Source organism: Macrobrachium nipponense, chromosome 46 (genome assembly GCF_015104395.2).
Source record: "Macrobrachium nipponense isolate FS-2020 chromosome 46, ASM1510439v2, whole genome shotgun sequence".
Taxonomy (NCBI): Eukaryota; Metazoa; Arthropoda; class Malacostraca; order Decapoda; family Palaemonidae; genus Macrobrachium; species Macrobrachium nipponense.
The window spans coordinates 36,623,309-36,642,830 of record NC_061106.1 but is presented as its reverse complement, the minus strand read 5'-3'; the positions used below and the strand labels follow the sequence as shown (position 1 = coordinate 36,642,830).

The 19,522-nt window shown below is 43.5% G+C and overlaps 1 protein-coding gene across 3 annotated transcripts in view; it reads right to left on the bottom strand.

Annotated features, from left to right (window-relative positions):
• Window positions 1-19,522, bottom strand: part of LOC135214910 (uncharacterized) — a 72,304-nt gene that overhangs the window by 47,285 nt on the left and 5,497 nt on the right. For all 3 annotated transcript variants that reach the window (XM_064249379.1, XM_064249377.1, XM_064249378.1), the window contains exons 2-7: window positions 4,814-4,971; window positions 4,321-4,500; window positions 3,451-3,552; window positions 2,650-2,790; window positions 1,622-1,760; window positions 1,261-1,367 (exon numbers count right to left, since the gene is read on the bottom strand). In XM_064249379.1, the coding sequence (XP_064105449.1) occupies window positions 1,261-1,367; window positions 1,622-1,760; window positions 2,650-2,790; window positions 3,451-3,552; window positions 4,321-4,500; window positions 4,814-4,957 (813 nt within the window). In that variant the 5' untranslated portion in view covers window positions 4,958-4,971. The remainder of the gene's footprint in view (window positions 1-1,260; window positions 1,368-1,621; window positions 1,761-2,649; window positions 2,791-3,450; window positions 3,553-4,320; window positions 4,501-4,813; window positions 4,972-19,522) is intronic.

The following is a 19,522-nucleotide window of genomic DNA, read 5'->3' as shown; positions in this document are numbered from 1 at the left end:
GGGAGTCAAGCAGAGGTCCCGGCCTAGAGGCGAAACGAGGCCGATCTGACGCACCCTCCACTACACAAGGGGTATCACTGCACTTCTGCACTTCACTTTTACTCTCTACAGCAAGCACTTTCGATTCTAAGTTACGAATCGAAGGAGTATCAGAGAAAGGGCAATTTCTCTACAGACACTGCTTAGGGCCCGAAGGCAACACTGCAGGGTTAGGGAGTAACAATTACAGAAGTAGCACTTCACAGCAATGAAGGAGAGCGAGCACCTCTCGTAGACATATACATAGCCCGTAGGCCATACTACAGGGTTATGCAAAATAAAGTCTACAGGAAGGTTAGCAGGTTCACTATGACTTTTGTTACTGATTAATTGCGTACATACGAATCATCCGTCTTCCTTACGGAATTAGACATGTTTACTGATTAATTGCGTACATACGTAATCATACGTCTTCCTTAAGGAATCAGAAACAAAGTCTCACACTCCTTACATGACAAATCTCAACAAAGAAGCAAGACCCATACCCCTCGTACATACCAAGTGCGAATCTACCGAAGCTTTCGGTAGCCACACCCTATCTTTGCAGACAACCCCGTCTGAAACTAGCCTAACTAGATTCAGATATTTTATGCAAAAATGAATCAAATTCAAATCAATTTAAGATAGCGTATGCCTAGCCACAAATCCAAGTGAATAAATCAAAAGACAATTAGGATACTTAGCGGCAATGAAGTTTCCAAAATCCTAAGACGGAGGTACTGAAAACAGGTGTTTTCAGCACCGGCGACAGAAAAATTATGAATAGAAAACTGGGAATGATTCCTGATACCCGCCTCCCAGCGGCGGGAATGGGTACTAACCACCTGACTCCCAACTGCGCTGTGTCGTAAGTGTTTAAATTTCTGTCGGATTCGGAAAAATACAGCTATATATATCTGACAGGTAAGTTTCATGAACAATATTTACAGTACTATCTTATAGGAGTTGAAAATTATGAAAACGTCTACCAACATCTACCGACACCAACTACCATCACAAAAACTTTTACCAAACAGCTGAGAGCAACTGTGACAACATACAGAGCACAGTAATTTCTCTGATACAGAGGTTATTTTCTTCAAAAATCTAACAAATATACATATACATAATCAGAATTATCACTTAATATTTTTTTATTGTCATCATCATCAAAGTTTTTGTCAAACTATTAATAATTCAATACACTACCTTAAAATTTCAACCAATCTTGTGTAAGCTTACCTGATGACGATAGATAAATCTGTCCTCAGGTTCATCCTCCCAATCAGAATCCCACATATCTGTTAAACTAACACCAGGTTCTGATGTTGGAGTCTCTACACCTGAGCCTAAATGTGACCAAGAATTCAATATGTATTAACATTATGAGAATAAGAACATCAATTTTACTTGATATTTGTAAGTTGAGAAATTTACAAATATTCTATATGCACAATTTATTCTTAAATATGTTCATATACAGTACTAATGGAAACTAAAAGTACACAGACTTTAATCAAATGGAACTCTATGATACACAGATCAAAACCTGGTTTCCATAATTTCCTTGTATGATACAATATTGTAAATAAAAATACCTTACCTTTGGGTTTTGTGACAGCCATTTCTGCATGCCCTTTTCCTTGAGGTCCTTTCATACGAACAAATTCAATACGTTGATTGTTAGTGCCAGCAAAAAGACCCATCATCATTCTTTGAGCAACTTTACTGCTTAAGCTTGCCTAATAATAAAAATTTTGAGAGTTAGAAATCACACATACACACACACATTATAGAGAGAGAGAGAGAGAGTGATACAGTGGAACCCCCCCATATTCGCGGATTTCTCTCGGGAACGTTTCCCCGCATTATACGCGGAAAATTCGCACAATGTTCGCGGGTATTTTTTCTTTTTCTGAGAAATATCCACAAATTCCTGGTTTTTTTATCAATTTCATCATCAAAATGCACTTTTGTGATAAAAAACTATTAAAAAAAAAAACCAAGTATAAAAATATTTAGTGGGTTTTTCTTGAGTTTTAACTAACAAAATAGGCTGTTTTTAGCATTTTTATAGGGGGGTTCCAACTATTCGTGGGTTCTAACTATTCACGGGGGGGGGGGTCTGGTACGCATCCCCCGCGAATATGGGGGGACTACTGTATCTAGTAGACACACATACATATACAGGCAGTCCCCGGTTATCAGTGGGGGTTCCATTCTTGGCGAGGTGCTGAGAAGCAAAAACCGTCATAAACCAAAACTGTGTCATTTATGGCACTTATGGTACCAAGTTTTGGTTCATTGCACCTCTGTTAGGTAAGTTATGATGCCATAACTCTATTATCAGCACCTTATGGTGTCAATAACTGAAACTTAGCCCCATTATGGTGCCATAAATCGCCATGAACTGAGTCCGTCGATAACCGGGGGACTGCCTGTATTTGGTGCACATGATAATAGTATGTAGTTTATAACTGATGCTTTAAAGCTTTGGGTACAACTTTAGTCTCTTTCTTAAACATCTATCATTATTAACTTTGTTTTTAATAATAAATGGTTTCTGTGCCAAATAAAAAACCAGACCAATAAAATAACAACCCAAAGAACTCTATGACTGGAGCAACCTACCCTTGCATCATATACTCTTTTAAGAGCATCGTATCTAATTGACCCTAAAAATATAACAGCCTGACGGTGTCCTGCGTGATCTGATGCCACAAGTTCTACACACACCATTTCTCCGTCTCGTACCAACATATCCGCAAAAACCTGTAAATATTAAAATATTAAGTTTTTTGTAAATTATCAAGATAATAAACAGAGCCGATGCAGAGTAGGGAGACATGGATCAGGATGAAAAATCCTAACCTTTTCTAGAATGCTGTGTCCTGACCTAACCAGACCTTATCCTGCTAACATAACTCGGGGCTGACCTGGCAGGGGAAGATTTGCCCCCCCCTTGGAACCCCTCCCAGTAACACTGAATGTCCTTCCCTACTTTGCATACTACCCAAATGAACAATTAAAATGAACAAACATAAATTTTTCTCTGGTTATATAAACTTCTCCTTCTCACTTATCCCTTTTGGGGTCACCATTTTGGATGAGCCTTCCCCGGCTTTTCTAACACTCATTAAACAGCTCATTTCAAAATCTGTTTTGGCACATGTTCAATGGGCAAATCCCCTTCCTGACTCCAACTCTCCCAATCCAGACTTGTGAAAAATAGAAACCATAATCACCATTATGAATACCAAAGCAAAACCATAAACCATGAAAGTCTTGGTGATACTGACCCAGATATTGTGTCTAGACTTTCCATAACCATAATCTCTAAGATCATTTTTACCATTTACCATATACAACTGCACATGCACAATTCAGATATTTGTTGGTATATATCTATTCTTTGATGTTGTCTCCACTTACCTCATCAAAATTATCCACATGGAAGCAAACGTTTGGGTATGTAATCTCCTCTACCTCTCCTTTTGTATCCATTCGACGCCTACTGGGACTTGCATACACTTTCTGAAAACATAATTCATTGTTTTCCTTGAGGCACTCAAATTCTACCTAACATGAAAATAGCTAAAGATGAAAATCAGTAATCTGACTTAATACTGGTAAAATGCATAAGTGATGCCTCCATATGATGGAAAAAAAGGAAAGAAGTACAAAAGTACTACTACACACTTGTTCATCTTTTTCCATCAGTTCACCAGTTTTGGCGAGTGGAATGACTCCGCCCACAAATTGTCATCCACACATACGATTTTCCGCCCACAAATTGTCATCCACACATACGATTTAATGTCAGTTTCGATGAACTGACAGGGAGACTGACAGGTAAACCTGAGTGTGAATACCCAGCCATAGTTTTGAGATTATCTAAAAAATCTGAGGAGAGTTCTCAATAAGCCAAGGAAACTAACCCCAACTGAAAACCCACGACTTCTGCTATGCATGCTGATAAACTGAGCATGAGATCTTAATGAAGTAACTGTGGATCTCATTGGTATGCTTACTTTATGTATTTTCAGGAGGCCAAACACATAGGGCTTGGTAGGGATCTTAGGAGATAACTTGTAATATATTTCCTTGTTGGGACTGAAAAATAATCTTTTTCAAGTGACATAGTGGTTTTTTCAACTCTCAGAATCCCAGAAAACCGATACTATTATACTAGCTGCCAATCAGTTCTGATTAGTACCTAGTCCTCTATGCATATCAAGATTTTGATTTAACAAAAACAACATACAGATCAATATCTCTTTTAAAACATAAAAATAACCTTACCTGAGAATGACGTCGCAAGACCTGTAGGTCCTTTGGACTTGTACGTGTGCAGATAGCAAGAGTAAGAGTGTAATCAAACTGATGAATAATGAGATTCAGATATACAGTTTCTTCCCAGTCAATATCAGGGTCACCAATAGGAAGTTTACGACTGTCACGCCTGTAAACTTCCACTTCAGTCTGCAATCCAAATAAATATTGCTGTCAACATATAATATGTAAATGTTTCTGAAATGCTCGTTAATACGTATTTCACTGAATGAAAGGACTATCTTCATAATAACTATATCAAAATATTACACTTAAAAGCATTTTATATTAATGATCCTTGCCACTACATATACAGCTGAGCTGCACTTCAGGCACAATTTCAAGAGGAGCAAAATCATATAATTTACTGCATATAAAAATGTCACAATACTAGTTGAATCAAAACTTTTTAAAGTGGTTCAACTACGTGTTTTATGGGTAAAAACTTATTTGCCATGCTTACCTGGTATTTAGGAATGTAACGGGAACCTTTCACCTGTTTTTTTCTTATAAAAAATAGCAGATCATCTGCATCTGTCGAGCGATCAGTTTGAAAGAGAAAATGACGAACAAAGAGATCTGTCCAATAGGTGGTCCCTTGTACCATAACAAATCCAGTGTCTGCAAAGAAGAATTAGTGCAATAAGTAAAATTCCTGTATCTAGAAGTAAAAATTGCACAATCAAACCAGAATTAAATTATTTACTAATACAGTATTGTAAAGTGTACTATTGTATCAAGTAATAAATTGTGCAGCTATTTGGCCGAGCAACCAACTACTGGTCAATTTAATACTTACACCCAAGACTGTCCATTACTCTTGGTATGGCATTATCCCGCTGCACACACATACTGTACATAATGTATAATCTAGCATATTCTCAAAACATTCTCATTCTTTAACAGCAGATCAAACAACACTGCAAACAAAGTACTGTACTACATATTTTTTGTACTCATCAAAATTTCCATCCTGCTTGTTACAAAATTCAAAATGAGTTGATAAGCCATCAATAGCCAATCCCAAGCCAAGGCGACAGCTCAAAAATTAATGAGATCTCAAATGGAAATGGTTCCCAATACCAGGCAGCCTTTAATAGGCAGGGGGTGTGAAGAATCCCAGTTGAACTAGATATAAAATAAGCTTATTAAAAATATGCACTATGAGAACAAGTGAAGGAGTTACTGTCCAGAAGGAATGGAGATATTGGCTGTGTCCAGGAAAGGTACAAAATATAAAGTATGTACTTCTTTCATCATAAACCTATGTTCAAAAGGGAGAGCAGAGGCAGTCTCCTCTTAATGGCTGAAGTTCAAAAAAGGATATTCAGTTATGTAATTCATCTACATTGAAGCCCAAACAGCAGCCTTACATAGGGAAGAATATACAAAGAGAACTATTCATTCTACCATTCATCTTCAACTTAAGCTCACTGAGTACTTGAGCGAGATAATTTTTCCGTTCAAAATGAGCTTGGGTGCCTACAACAACCTATTCAACAACCACTGCATGTACCAATGTGTGTCCAGGGGTTTATGGGTGATGTACCTGAAGTAGAATGAGGTGAAGGTAGACTGATATTTCCAGACTTCACTCCACATCCACATTACTGTACCTGTGAAACCAAAAGTTCTCCTAAAATCCTCGGAACAGTAGGCTATCAACCTCATTTGAGAAGTTCTAAGCTCACTTGATCATTTTATGAAACCATAAAGAAAAGTGTTACTCCATGCCTCCTTCTTATGCTTGCCAAAATGTTGCCAATGCTCTGGTTTAAGAGGTTAGGTTCTTAGATACCTTACAGCCCATAACTAGGAATAGAACCATCTTGTCCTAATCACCACTAGCAACACAATTGGGCATCCATCACATAATCCAAGGGAAAAAACACGTCCAAGGATTTGTAGGCAATGTCCTACAAGTAAAGCAAGGTAAATGTCGTTTGCATGACCAAACCTGCTCGTATTACTTGCTGAACTGACAGTTCTCCCAGAATGCAAAAGAATGAGGCAATGTCCCTAACTTGAAGATCTCTTGCCCGGACTAAACTCCCATCACTTTGTCATACAAAAAGTAAGCTCATTGCTGTCTCACAAAGCCCAAAAGAGGGGGTCCACTGTAATGTACATATACTATAAGTATATAGTATAAAAAAAGAAAAAAAAAACTGCAGGAAAATGACAGGCAGAAGATCATTACTAACCTTCTGCCTGTAATTCTCCTGCGATATTTGCTTATTTAATAATAAAGTCACATGCATGTACTGTGATTTTTTAAGCATACAAGTATATATAGTAAATACATTTATATGTATATATATTCTATAATGTAAGTTTTGTAATGCAATTATAATTTTGGTAATATGATTAATTCACCTCAGAACCTGTGTATCATGTTATGAAAATGATATTGTTAAGATACAATAAAGTTTTGTACATACTTACCTGGCAGATATATACTTAGCTATAGACTCCGTCATCCCCGATAGAAATTCGAATTTCGCGGCACACTCTACAGGTAGGTCAGGTGATCTACCCGCCCCCGCGCTGGTGGCGGGAATAGGAATCATTCCCGTTTTCTAAGACAGATTTTCTCTTCCACCTGTCTCCTGAGGGGAGGTCGGGTGGGCCATACACCGTATATATCTGCCAGGTAAGTATGCATAAAACTTTATTGTATCATGACAATAACATTTTTATGCATTCAACTTACCTGTCAGATATATACTTAGCTGATTGGCACCTTTGGCGGAGGGTAAGAGACAGCTAATCTACTGAAATAGACAGGAAACAACATATGTTGTAGGTAATAAAATTAAAAACCTTGATTCCTACCTGTGTTAGCGAAAGACTTCATGGCTACTGCCTAGGAGGGCCCGATCGCTTCAAGAGCCTCAGCGAGGTAGTGACCTCATGCTAAGAGTTCTTGATGGTCTGTTACCGGGGTCTTACCCACTTACGCTTCAGAACCTTAGGATCTTTGTCAATGGGGTCCTATCCACTTACATGACAAAACACCTTGCCTTGCCTATTGGCATGATCATAGAGCACGACACTAATCCGATCACCTGATCCTCATTGGGGTTAGTACTACGATTGAAAGGAGTCATCCCCGACGACTCCTTTCAAGCAACCCACAACTCAACAACAATATTAAAACAAAAACTTAATTATTAAAATATTAAAAACAAATTTAAGGATCAAGCGGTAACTCGCCTCCAGTTACCCAGCATAGTATCCAGCTGATACATAAGGTCCAAGAGAGAAACATTTATCGTATGGTTATTCGAAAACATCCTTTAAATCAAGTGGGGGAATGCAAATACTGAATTGCACCTCCAATAAGTTGCTGCTAAAATGTTTCTCATGGACATATTCTTTTCGTAAAAGAAAGGGAAGTTGCCACAGCCCGGACTTCGTGAGCTTTCACTCTCAGCAGCTTTAAAGAGTTCTCTTGGCAATTCCTATGAGCTTCGGTAATACATTTCTGACAAAGAATGCCAGTGCGTTCTTTGACATCGTCTCTTGGGGTTTCTTACCGAACACCAAAGACCTTGTCGACATCCTGAAGCTGTGTCTTCTTTTCTAAATAAAATTTTAAGGTCCTGACTGGGCAAAGGGACCGATCCAACTCTCTTCCTACCAGAGAAGAGAGTCCCTTGACTTCGAAACTTCTAGGCCAAGGTTTAGAAGGGTTCTCATTCTTTCGCTAGGAAAAGATCCTGGAAAGAAATGACAGCCGAGTCTTTTCTAAATCCCACCCGAGAGTCCAAAGCATGCAATTCACGATCCTCTTAGCAGTTGCTAGAGCAACAGGAATATGCATTTGCTAGTAAGATCTCTGAATGAGATTTTATCTATAGGTTCGAACCTGTCCGACATCAAGAACTTTAGGACAACGTCCAGGTTCCAACTCGGGGGAATTGATGATCTCAATTTCTTAGTCTCGAAAGACCTGATGAGATCATGAAGATCCTTATTATTCTCGAGATTCAGCCCTCTGTTTCTAAAAACAGCTGAGAGCATGCTCCTATATCCCTTAATAGTTGATACGGCCAATTTGGATTCTTCTCTTAAGAAGAGGAGAAAATCCGCGATTTCGGTTACAGAGGTATTGGAAGAGGACAGCTTCTACGACCTACACCATCTACAAGGAAAACTTCCCACTTCGATTGGTAGACCCGCAGGGTAGAGGCTCTGCGGGCTCTAGCAATTGAAGTTGCCACTTTCTTTGAAAAGCCTCTCGCTCTGACCAGTCTTTCGATAGTCGAAAGGCAGTCAGGGAGAGACTTTGGATGTTTTTGTGGAACCTCTCGAAGTGGGGTTGTCTGAGCAGATCTGTCCTGTCTGGTAGAGATCTGGGGAAGTCCACCGTCCATTCCAGTACCTCTGTGAACCAGATTCGGGAAGGCCAAAAGGGAGCAATTAGAGTCATTCTCATTCCTTCCGATGCCACCAACAAAATTTTACTTACTATTTTCGGTTTCCGTTCCCCCAGCAATTTGAATGGGGGGAAAGGCGTATGCATCTATTGCCTGACCCATCCATGAGGAAGGCATCGAAATCGCTGTGGCTCTGGATCTCTTCTAGCGAGCAGAAGTTGTCTATTTTCCTGGAGAGGAACGTGGCAAACAGGTCGATCTGGGGTCTCCCCCAGAGTGACCATATTTGTCTGCAGACTTATCTGAGTGGAGCATCCACTCTGTCGGGAGAACTGGTTTCTTTCTGCTCAATCTGTCTGCCCTTAGGTTTTTTACTCCTTGGACAAAAACCTTGTACGCAGAATAATGCCCCGTTCCTCTGTCCAGGTTAATAGAGCTCTCGCTATTTCGTTCAGAGAGAAAGAGTGAGTGCCCCCTTGATTCCGGATGTAAGCCAGAGCTGTGGTGTTGTCGGAATTGACTTGAACTACCGCCTCTCTGACTTCCGCTTCGAAGTATTCCAGGGTCTAGATGAATTGCCAGGAGTTCCTTCGCATTGATGTGCAGAGTAGTTTGTTGTCTGGTCCAAAACACCTGCTACTTCCTTTGGACCCAGTGTTGCTCCCCAACCTGTTTTCCGAGGCAATCGGAAAACAACACTCGGTGAGGGTTCCGAATCAAGAGGGACACCCCTTCGTTCCTTGTTAATGGGGTTAACCACCACTTTAGGTCTGATTTTATCCCCTGTTGGATGGGAAAAATGTCTGACAATTCTCCGTTCTTTTGACTCCACATCCTCTTTAGATAAAATTGCAGAGGTCTGAGATTTAATCTTCCCAGGGAAATGAACTGCTCTAACGAGGAAAGGGTGCCCCAGCAGACTGAGCCATTCCCTCGCCGAGGTCCGTTCTTTCCTAAGAAGTTCGAGATCTTTTCTAAGCCTCGAGTTAATTCTGTCTTGAGATGGAAACGCCCGAAAACCCCGAGAATCCATCTGTATCCCCAGATAGACTATGTTCTGTCTGGGATCAATTGTTGATTTCTCGAGGTTCACGAGCAGTCCCAGAGATTTTGTCAAGTTCAACGTCTTCTCCAAGTCCTTCAAGCACTGAATTTCCGATTTGCTCTTATTAGCCAATCGTCCAGATAAAGGGATATATTTATCCCCTCTAGATGTAGCCATCTCGCAACGTTCATCATTAGCCTCGTGAACACTTGAGGGGCCGTTGAAAGGCCGAAGCATAGGGCTCTGAATTGGTATACTTTCCCCTGCATCATGAATCGGAGATATTTCTTCGATGATGGATGCAGGGGACATGAAAGTATGCATCTTGTAGATCTAAGGAGACCATCCAATCTCCTGGACGAAGAGCCGCAAGAACCGATTTTGATGTTTCCATAGAGAACTTTGTGTTCTCCACAAATCGGTTCAATGCGCTCACATCCAGGACGGTCTCCACCCTCCCGAGGGTTTCGGAACCAGAAAAAGGACGGTTGTAGAATCCTCGGGAATCCGGATCCTAAAACCCGAACCACTTCGATGGCCTCCTTTTGCAACATCTGTTCTACCAGTTGCAATAATGCTTCTTTCTTGGCAGGGTCCCTGTATTGGGCTGACAGTTCCCTCGGGTTCGTAGTCAAGGGAGGTCTGTCTCGAAATGGGATCATATATCCCTTTGTTACCACGGAAAGGGACCAAATTTCTGCCTGTCTCCGAGCCCATTCTTCGGAAAATTTCCGAAGTCTGGCTCCTACCGGTGCTTGAAGGACTGTTGTCTCATTTAGCTCTCTTGATAGGTCTGAAGGAAGGCCTACCTCTCTTCTGCACTCCTCTCTTCTTAAAAGAGGGTCTGGCCGAGGTACTTCCTCGAAAGGGCTGTTGAGGAGCCCGAGTCTCTCTCTTAATAGGACCCGAAGTCCTCGAGTTTCTTTGCAGATTGGGCCAAGAGATCTTGTGTGGCCTTTTCTGTCAAAGAATGAGAAATATCTTTTACAAGATTTGAAGGAAACAATTGGTCCGACAGAGGAGCATACAGAAGAGATGACCTCTGAGTAGGAGTAACTGCTTTCGTCAGAAAAGAGCTAAATAAGACTCTCTTCTTCAGAATACCATACCATACAGAGAGGCCACCTCTCCTGATCCATCCTGAACCGCCTTGTCCATACAGGAAAGAACACTATGAAGGACTTCTGGACTAAGAGATTCCTCCTCTTGTGTCTTTTTGGCCAACACCCCAAGGGACCAGTCTAAGAAGTTAAAAACTTCTAAGACATTAAACAATCCCTTGAGGAGATGGTCCATCTCAGAAGTCCCCCATGTGATCTTTGCTGATGACAAGGCTTGTCTCCTAGACGAATCTACCAGATTCGAAAAATCTGCTTCGGCAGTGGACGGGAGAGCTAGACCCCCCGTGGTTTGCCCGTCTCGTACCAAATTCCCCTTCTTCCCTGATAGTCTGGAAGGAGGGCAGGTAAAGACTGTCTTCCCCGCCTTCTCCTTGGATTCCAACCAATTTCCTACGAATCGGAGAGCCTTGTTCATGGAAATGGTTGGCTTCATTTTAATAAAAGATGATTGTTTCGGAACCTTCGTGCTTGTAAACAAGGACCTTGGTTAGGAGGAAGGAGAGCAGTAGGGCTTAAGAGGTCCCCAACTCTTGAAGTAAGAGGGCTGCCAGCGTCTTGTAATCTGACAAACCCGGAGCCGAGTGATTTTCAGAGTCCGAAATCTCTTCCAAATCCAATTCCGAAGAGGATTGTTTATTTCCAGTAGGAGACTGGCCTCTTGCAACATCCACCCCACTCTCGCAAGAACGACGACCGCTTGTGCGATAACTTGCGTCCCTACAAGAGATAGGTTGATCCTGCAAAACGAACCTTATCCTTTCTCCTGGCAAGAGCGATGGCCGCTTGTGCGACACCTTTCTCCTCTGTCAGACGAAGGATGTCCTCTCCTATCGCTTTCTCCGGAACGACCTATGTCCTGACAAGGGGATACGGCCGCTTGTGCGACAACTAGAGTCCTTGGCAGTGTAAAGGTTTATCCTTCCGAAAGCCAAACAAATCTTCCTGGCTTAATTGTCTTTTGGAAGAAGTCCGTCTCTTATTTGTCACTTGTGGCTCATTGCGCCGGGTTGACGCTCGTGATTCCTTGCGCAAGCTGGCGCTTCTGGCGCATTTCGGGCAGGGTGGCGCTTCCGGCGCTTCCGGCGCTTCTGGCGCATCTGGCGCATTTCGGCAGGGTGGCGCTTCTGGCCGCATCTGGCGCAATCTGGCGGCCTCTGGCGCATTCTGGCGCATTTCGCCAGGCTGGCTCTTCTGGCGCATATGGCGCTTCTGGCTCTTCTGACTCGTATGGAGTCTCAACTCATCTGGCGCATCTGGCGCATTGCGCCAGGTTGGCATTTTTGGCGCATTCTTCATACTCCTCCGAGTATAAGCCGAAACTTCCGTTTCTTCTTTCTTTCCCTTCGTCTTCTTTATAGGAAGGAAAGAGTCCTTTCTCCTGGAGTTTCCTTAGTAAAAACTCCTACTAAGGCTGAAAGTTGCTCCTGCACATTTAGGATAATTTTTGCAGCCGCACTCTCTTTTTCCTTCCCTGATTCAGGTGAGGGATGTCTCGAAGCGGAAGGAAACTCCGATTTCCGTTTAGGAACCAATCTCCTTTTCTTCTTCTCACAGGTGATAGATCGGAGAAAAAGCTCAGGGCTTGAATCCAAAGTAGGAGCCTTCCAACTTCTCTTTGGGTTTAAGGGCGTGACAGTTTCATCAGAACTCCATCCCCTTACATTCGGTGAAGAATCTGACGAAGAAAAACAAAAAACAACTTCTTAGGATGCTTTTTCGATAGCGATCCTTGGCAGTTCGGGTCGTCACAGAATCTGCCGAGGGGACGCCTGATCGGTGGGGATTCTCCGTAACCTCCGTAAGGCTTTCGACATTCCTTCTCCTCTGGGCCTGTGAGCTTGGAAGAGGTCTAGGCCTTGGGAGCGAGACAGAGCCGATCAGACGCACCCTCCACTGCACTAGGGAACACTAATCACTATCACTGTGGCTTACCTTTCAACGTCAGCATTTGACGTTCCATCCTTGTAGCGCAGCTTTAAGATCTGCAATTTGCCGTTGCCGGATTTGCTGCAGTCTTAGTACTAGAGGAAGAAGATAGAGGTTTAGGGTTAGGTGTTAATTTAATAGGCTCCGTTAGAGCGAGACTACTTACGCTTATGGAGGAAGCCTTCCTAGCCCTATCCATATCTAATTTCCTTAAATATGAATTTAAATTCTTCCATTCTTCCTCATTCATATTTACACATTCATCACAGGTGTTAGAAATTGAACATTCATTCCTTCTACAACCCCTTACAGACTGTGTGAGGGTCTACCGAAGCTTTCGGTAGCCTCACCATGCATCCCTATTTACACACTGTCTTCTAACCGTAAAGCTAGAATCCGACATCATGAGAAATATTCAAAACCAAGTCCAAAAAACAGTCCACGAAAGAGTATGCCAAACCAAAGATCCAATACGTCACCAAAATAACCGGCTTAGAAGATCAATAGCGATGAAAAATACGAAAATCAAATCAGGAGTAACAACAACAATGTTGCTGTCACGGCCGATAGAGAAAATCTGTCTTAGAAAAACACGGAATGATTCCTATTCCCCAGCCACCAGCGGCGGGGCGGTAGATCACCTGACCTACCTGTAGAGTGTGCCGCGAAATTCGAATTTCTATCGGGGACGACGAAGGAGTCTATAGCTAAGTATATATCTGACAGGTAAGTTGAATGCATAAAAACAAAGTTTAATGTATACTTACCTGGCAGGTATATAATATAGCTATATTCTCTGTTCCAACCCTGGCAGAAATTTTCAAAACACGCGGCAAACGCTAGTAACCTATTAGTAGTTCAGGCAACCACCACCCCGTTACCGTGGCGCTAGCGCTAGGAACCATTCCCAATTGGGCCAGATTTTCTCTGAACCCTGTCTCCTGAGGGGGGAGGAGGAGGGTGGGAAATTATTATATATACCTGCCAGGTAAGTATACATTAAACTTTGTTTTTAACATAAAACTTCATTTTAATGTATGACACTTACCTGGCAGGTGTATATATAGCTGATTGACACATTTGGCGGTGGGTCAAAGACAGCAACATTATTAGAGTATAAAAATAAATATTATTAAAAATATTATTAAAACTCTAGGTTCCTTACCTGCTAAGGTAGCTGACTTCATAGGTCCTGCCTCTAAGCCTGCTTAAACCTTATGAGCTCTCAACAAGGAAGTGTCCTGTATGTTGAAGAAGCTAAGACTGGAACTGACAACTGGACGTGACCAATGTGTTGACAGAACCGTACAGCCCTCTTATGCCATGGCATTCAAGCTAGTAATAGATCATTTACCTGAACTACACACACACCATACCAAGTAATACTAACAAGACTGATAAAAGTACCGAACACTTTTCTCAGACGACCAAAAACACAAACAGAACCATCAACCTAATAAATCAACTAGCTTAAAAGAAGGTTATGGGGTAGTAACTCCTTTGCCCAATACTGTACCAGAGGACACGTATGGACCTAGCGTCTGACAATTATCAAAGGTTGTCTCAATATCCCCAAGATAATGAGACGCAAATATTGAATTAGTTCTCCAATATGTGGATTCAATAATTTCATTGAGGGCTAAATTCTTTGTAAAAACTAATGAAGTCACAACTGCCCTGACTTCATGAGCCTTCACTTTCAAAATACCAAAGCTCTGCTCTTGACACAACATATGACTTCTCTAATCAACTCTCTCATGAAGAAGGCTAGAGCGTTCTTCGTCATGGGTCTACTGGGGTCTTTAACTGAACACCACAGAGCATCAGAATTCCCTCTGATCTCTCTTGTTCTTTCCATATAAAACGCAATGCTCTCATGGGCAGAGAACTCTTTCTTGCTCGTGACCCACTAACTCAGACAGACCCAAAACTTCAAAGGATCTTGGCCAAGGATTAGCTGGATTCTCATTCTTGGCCAAGAAACCTTCTTGGAATGAACACACTGCGTTGCCATGTCTCCATCCCACCTTCTTCGATATGGCCTGAGCTCACTAGCTCTTTTAGGGCCGTTTGCCAAAGCGACTAAAAAGATAGTTTTCTTAGCAACATCTCTCAGAGAGGATTTCTCTAAAGGCTCGAATTTGCTAGGAGTTAAATACTTCAAGACAACATCGAGGTTCCAGCAGGTGGCCTGCATTGGGGTTGTTCTTGGTACCAAATGACCTAATCAGATCTCTAAGGTCTAAGTTATTCGAGATGTCTAGATCTCTGTGTCTAAACACTGAGGTTAGCATACTTTTATAACCTTTGATTGTCGAAACTGACAAACCCAATTCCTTCCTCAAGTATAGAAGGAAGTCTGCGATTTGGGTCACAGAGGTACTGGATGAAGACACTTTCCTGTTCTTACACCACTTCCGGAAATTCTCCCACTTCGACTGATATACTGTGATTGTGGAGGTTCTTCTGGCTCTAGCCACTGCACTGGCCAACCTCTCTAGAAATCCCCTCGCTCTGACAAGACTTTCGATAGTCTGAACGCAGTCAGACCCAGAGCGAGGGTATTCTTGTGAAACCTGTCGAAGTGGGGTTGTCTGAGTAAATCTACTCTTAGAGGAAGAGTCCTTGGCATATCTATTGTCCATTCCAGTACCTCTGTGAACCAACTTTGGGCCGGCCAAAACGGGCTATTAAGGTCATCCTCGTTCCTTGGCTCTCCCCTGAACTTCTTCATAACTTTCCCCAGTACCTTGAACGGAGGAAAAGCGTACACATCTAAGTTTGTCCAATCCATCAGGAATGCGTCGACCGCCACTGCTTCCTGATCTGGAACCGGAGAGCAATAGGTTGGTAACCTTTTCGTTCTGGCTGTCGCAAACAGATTACTACTGGACGGCCCAACAACTTCCACAGGCTCTGGCAAACCTCCATGTGCAACGTCCACTCCGTCGAGAGAAGTTGTTCTCTTCTGCTCGACAGGTCCGCACTCACATTTTTTCTCTCTTGTATAAACCTGGTGAGCAGCACGACGCTTTCCTCTTCCGCCCAAAGCAGAACTTCCTTTGCCAGGTTGTAAAGGGGAAAAGAATGAGTCCCTCCTTGTTTGCGGATGTATGCCTGAGCCGTGGTGTTGTCCGAGTTGATCTGCACTGTCTTGTCTCGAATCAACTCTCTGAAGTGCTTCAAGGCCAAGAAGAAAATTGCCATCAGTTCCTTCCTGTTTATGTGCCAACTTGTTTCTTCCTTGCTCCAAAGTCCCGACACCTCTTGAGGGCCTAATGTCGCTCCCCAACCCGCGTCCGACGCGTCGGAATACAAGATGAGGTCTGGGCTCTTCTGCTGAAGCGACATCCCTCTTGCTAACCTGCCTGGAGTTAGCCACCACTTTAATTCCTCCTTCACTTCGGCAGGAATTAGAAACTGGAAGGAATCCGGTTGCAATTTTCTTGGCCATGTATCCTTCAGGAAAAACTGTAGAGGTCTCATGTGCAGTCTTCCTAAAGAAATGAACCTCTCTAGCAAAGAGAGTGTGCCCAGTAGACTCATCCGCTCTCTTGCTGAGCATCGGTCTTTCTTTAGAAAGTCCTGCACCTTCCGAATGCATAGGGCTTGCCTTTCAGGGGACGGAAAAGCCCGAAAAGTCACTGACGATATCCTGAATCCCCAAATAAACTATCTGTTGTTGGGGATTCAATTGAGACATTTCCCATGTTTACCACAAGACCTAGGTCTTTTGCTAAGTTCAATGTTTGATTCAAGTCCTCCAGACATTGACTTCTTGATTGGGATCTTATCAACCAGTCGTCCAGATAAAGACACTCTGATCCCTCTTAAGTGCAACCATCTCGCCACATTGGACATCATCCTCGTGAACACTTGGGGAGCTGTGCAAAGGCCGAAGCACAGGGCCTTGAACTGAAAGACCCTGTCCTGAATCACAAACCTTAAATACTTCCTGCTTCCTGGATGAATCGGAATATGAAAGTATGTGTCTTGTAAGTCCAGGGTCACCATCCAGTCCCCTGGACGTACCGCTGCCAGTACTGAATCGTTCGTCTCCATAGTGAACTTGGTCTTTTCCTACGAAAAGATTCAGTTGACTTACATCCAGAACTGGCCTCCAACCTCCCGAGGACTTTGCAACCAGGAACAACCGGTTGTAAAAATCCCGGAGATTCGTGATCCAGAACAGGCTCTATGGCTCCTTTCTCTAGCATGGAAGCTACTTGCTCCCACAAGAGCCGCTTTCTTCACTAAATCGTTGTAATTTGCCCCGAGGGCTCTCGAGATGTTGCGAGAGGAGGTCTCTTCAAGAAAGGAATCTTGTACCCTTCCCGAGCTACGTTGACAGCCCAGGGATCTTGCCTTCAGTTCTGCCAAACTTCCCAAAACCCTTGAAGTCTGGCTCCCACTGTCATCTGGAGGACTGATATCTCATTGTTTAGAGGTGGTCTTGGCTCCTCTTTTAGCGGGTACTCTCTTACCCCTAAAGGCGGGTCGAGCGAATGTTCTGCCTCGAAAGGGCTGTTGCGAAGGCCTAGTTCCTTTGGAGTTTTCTTAACCAACTTGGATGGTAAGAACTTCTTAACTGAAGACGAGAGAAGATCTTGAGTGGCCTTCTGAGAAAGGGAGAGAGCTATATCCCTAATCACCTCTGAAGGAAACAGCTGTTTCGAAAGGGGGAGAGAACAGCAACTCCGATTTCTGAGAGTTTGAAACCCCTTTTGAAGCGAACGAACACAACAGCAATCTCTTCTTAGTACTCCTGCTGTGAACAAAGAAGCCAGTTCATTCGTTCCGTCTCTCAGAGCCTTGTCCATGCAGGACATAATGCTCTTAGCTGCCCTTCCATATCCTGCGAATCTTCTTCTTTAGGGAGTTCGCCAGTGCTCCCAAAGACCAATCTAGGAAATTGAAGACTTCGAAAGTCCTAAAAATCCCTTTAAAAAGATGGTCAAACTCGAACGAAGTCCACCAGACCTCTTAGCAGACTGTAACGCCTGTCTGCGTGAGCTGTCTACTATACTGGGAGAAGTCCCCTAGGAGGAGGCAGGTACTCCCAGGCCTAGACTTCTCCAGTAGCGTACCATACTCCTGACTTCGATGCTAACTTAGCTGGTGGAAAAGCGAAAGAGTATTTTCCCCGCTTCTTTCTATCCTTCATCCAGTCATTCACACGTTGAAGGGCCTTCTTCGCCGAAATTGACAGAGTCATCTTAAGGAAAGAGGACTTCTTTGGAGTCCTAGTCTTTGGAAAAACTGCGATAAGGGAGATAAAGGAGCTGTTGGTTTGAATTCCCCTTCCCCAAAAATAGAAATGAAGACGTGAAGTCAGAATCTTGTAATCTGAAGAAGGTTCCGTATTCTTTTCCTCAACTAAATCCAAATCCTCTTCTGCTGAAGAAATGTCTTGCAGATCACTGTCGTGTTGACGCTTCGCTGGACGGAATAACGTCCTGCCTGCCGCCTGCGTCCTGCGGCTAACGAAGAATCGGCGTCCTGCCGCCTATCGATGTCCTGCCGCCTGCGTCCTGCGTCCATCGTAGACATCTGGCGTTCCTGCCGCCTGCGTCTTGCGTCCACAATTGATCCCGAATCCTGACGTTTTGCGTCCTTCTTCTCCGAAACCATTTTCTTCTTCTGCGTTCTGCGTCCTGAATAACAAGCGATCGCCAGTCCTCGTAGCGCCAGTGCGTCCTGCGTCCTCGGCGAACGCGGGCCTTGTCTTCCTTCTTAAAGACTTAACAAGGAGGGAAATCGTCCTTCCGCCTCAAAGATGCCTGCACAGGAGCATCCCAAGACTTCACAAGAACTGCCAGCTTAGACTGCATTTCCCTTAAGAAACCCTTCGTACTATCTTCCTGAATGGGCTGGATGAGGAGGGGAGATTACGCAGCAGGACTGCGACGTAACGGAGAGCGATCTTGTACTCTACCCGACGGAGAGAGACGAGGGGAAGACAAACAAGAAGATGGAGGAGAGTCTCTCATCGAAATGCAAGAACGAGAAGGGCGTACTAAGTCCTCTTTAGCACGAAAGATCCTCGTTACCCTCTTGAGCGGGAACCTGCGTCCCCAGTCTTCCGAGGTAGGGAACAAAACCTCAACGACATTCTCCACCCATGCCTCACGGATCTTGAGCATGTCTCTCGAGAGCGGTCGATGTCCTGAAAGTCCTCTTGAGGGGGCGAGACACAATTGAATACCGACGTTCCCGCTCAGAAGTCGAACCATCCGAGGACGCACACTTCCCAGTTACGCCTTTTCTGCGGCGAACAGCAACAGCCTGGGAAAACTTACAACAGGACTGTTCAAAGGGACGCCTGACCGCGACAAAACCTCTCTCGCCTCCCTTCGACTGTCGACCATGCCGTTCTCCCTTGGGTCTGGGAGCTTGACAGAGGTCTAGGTCTAGGAGCACGAGAGAGACGATCAGACGCCCCCTCCACTACACTTTCACTGACATCAAAAGCACTAACTTTATCCGTAAGTCGCTGTATCTGGTCGCCCATGGACGCAAGGGCAGCGAACACCTTCACAATCTGTGTATCGTTCGCCTCCTCCGATACAGCAGCGGGCGCAGGAGATACCTGGGGAGAAGGAACTACCAATTCTACGTTAGAAGGAGCTGGAGAGGAAATACATTCACTCCTTTTGCTAGAAGAATTCGACTTCTCACTACGAGAAACAGATCTCCTT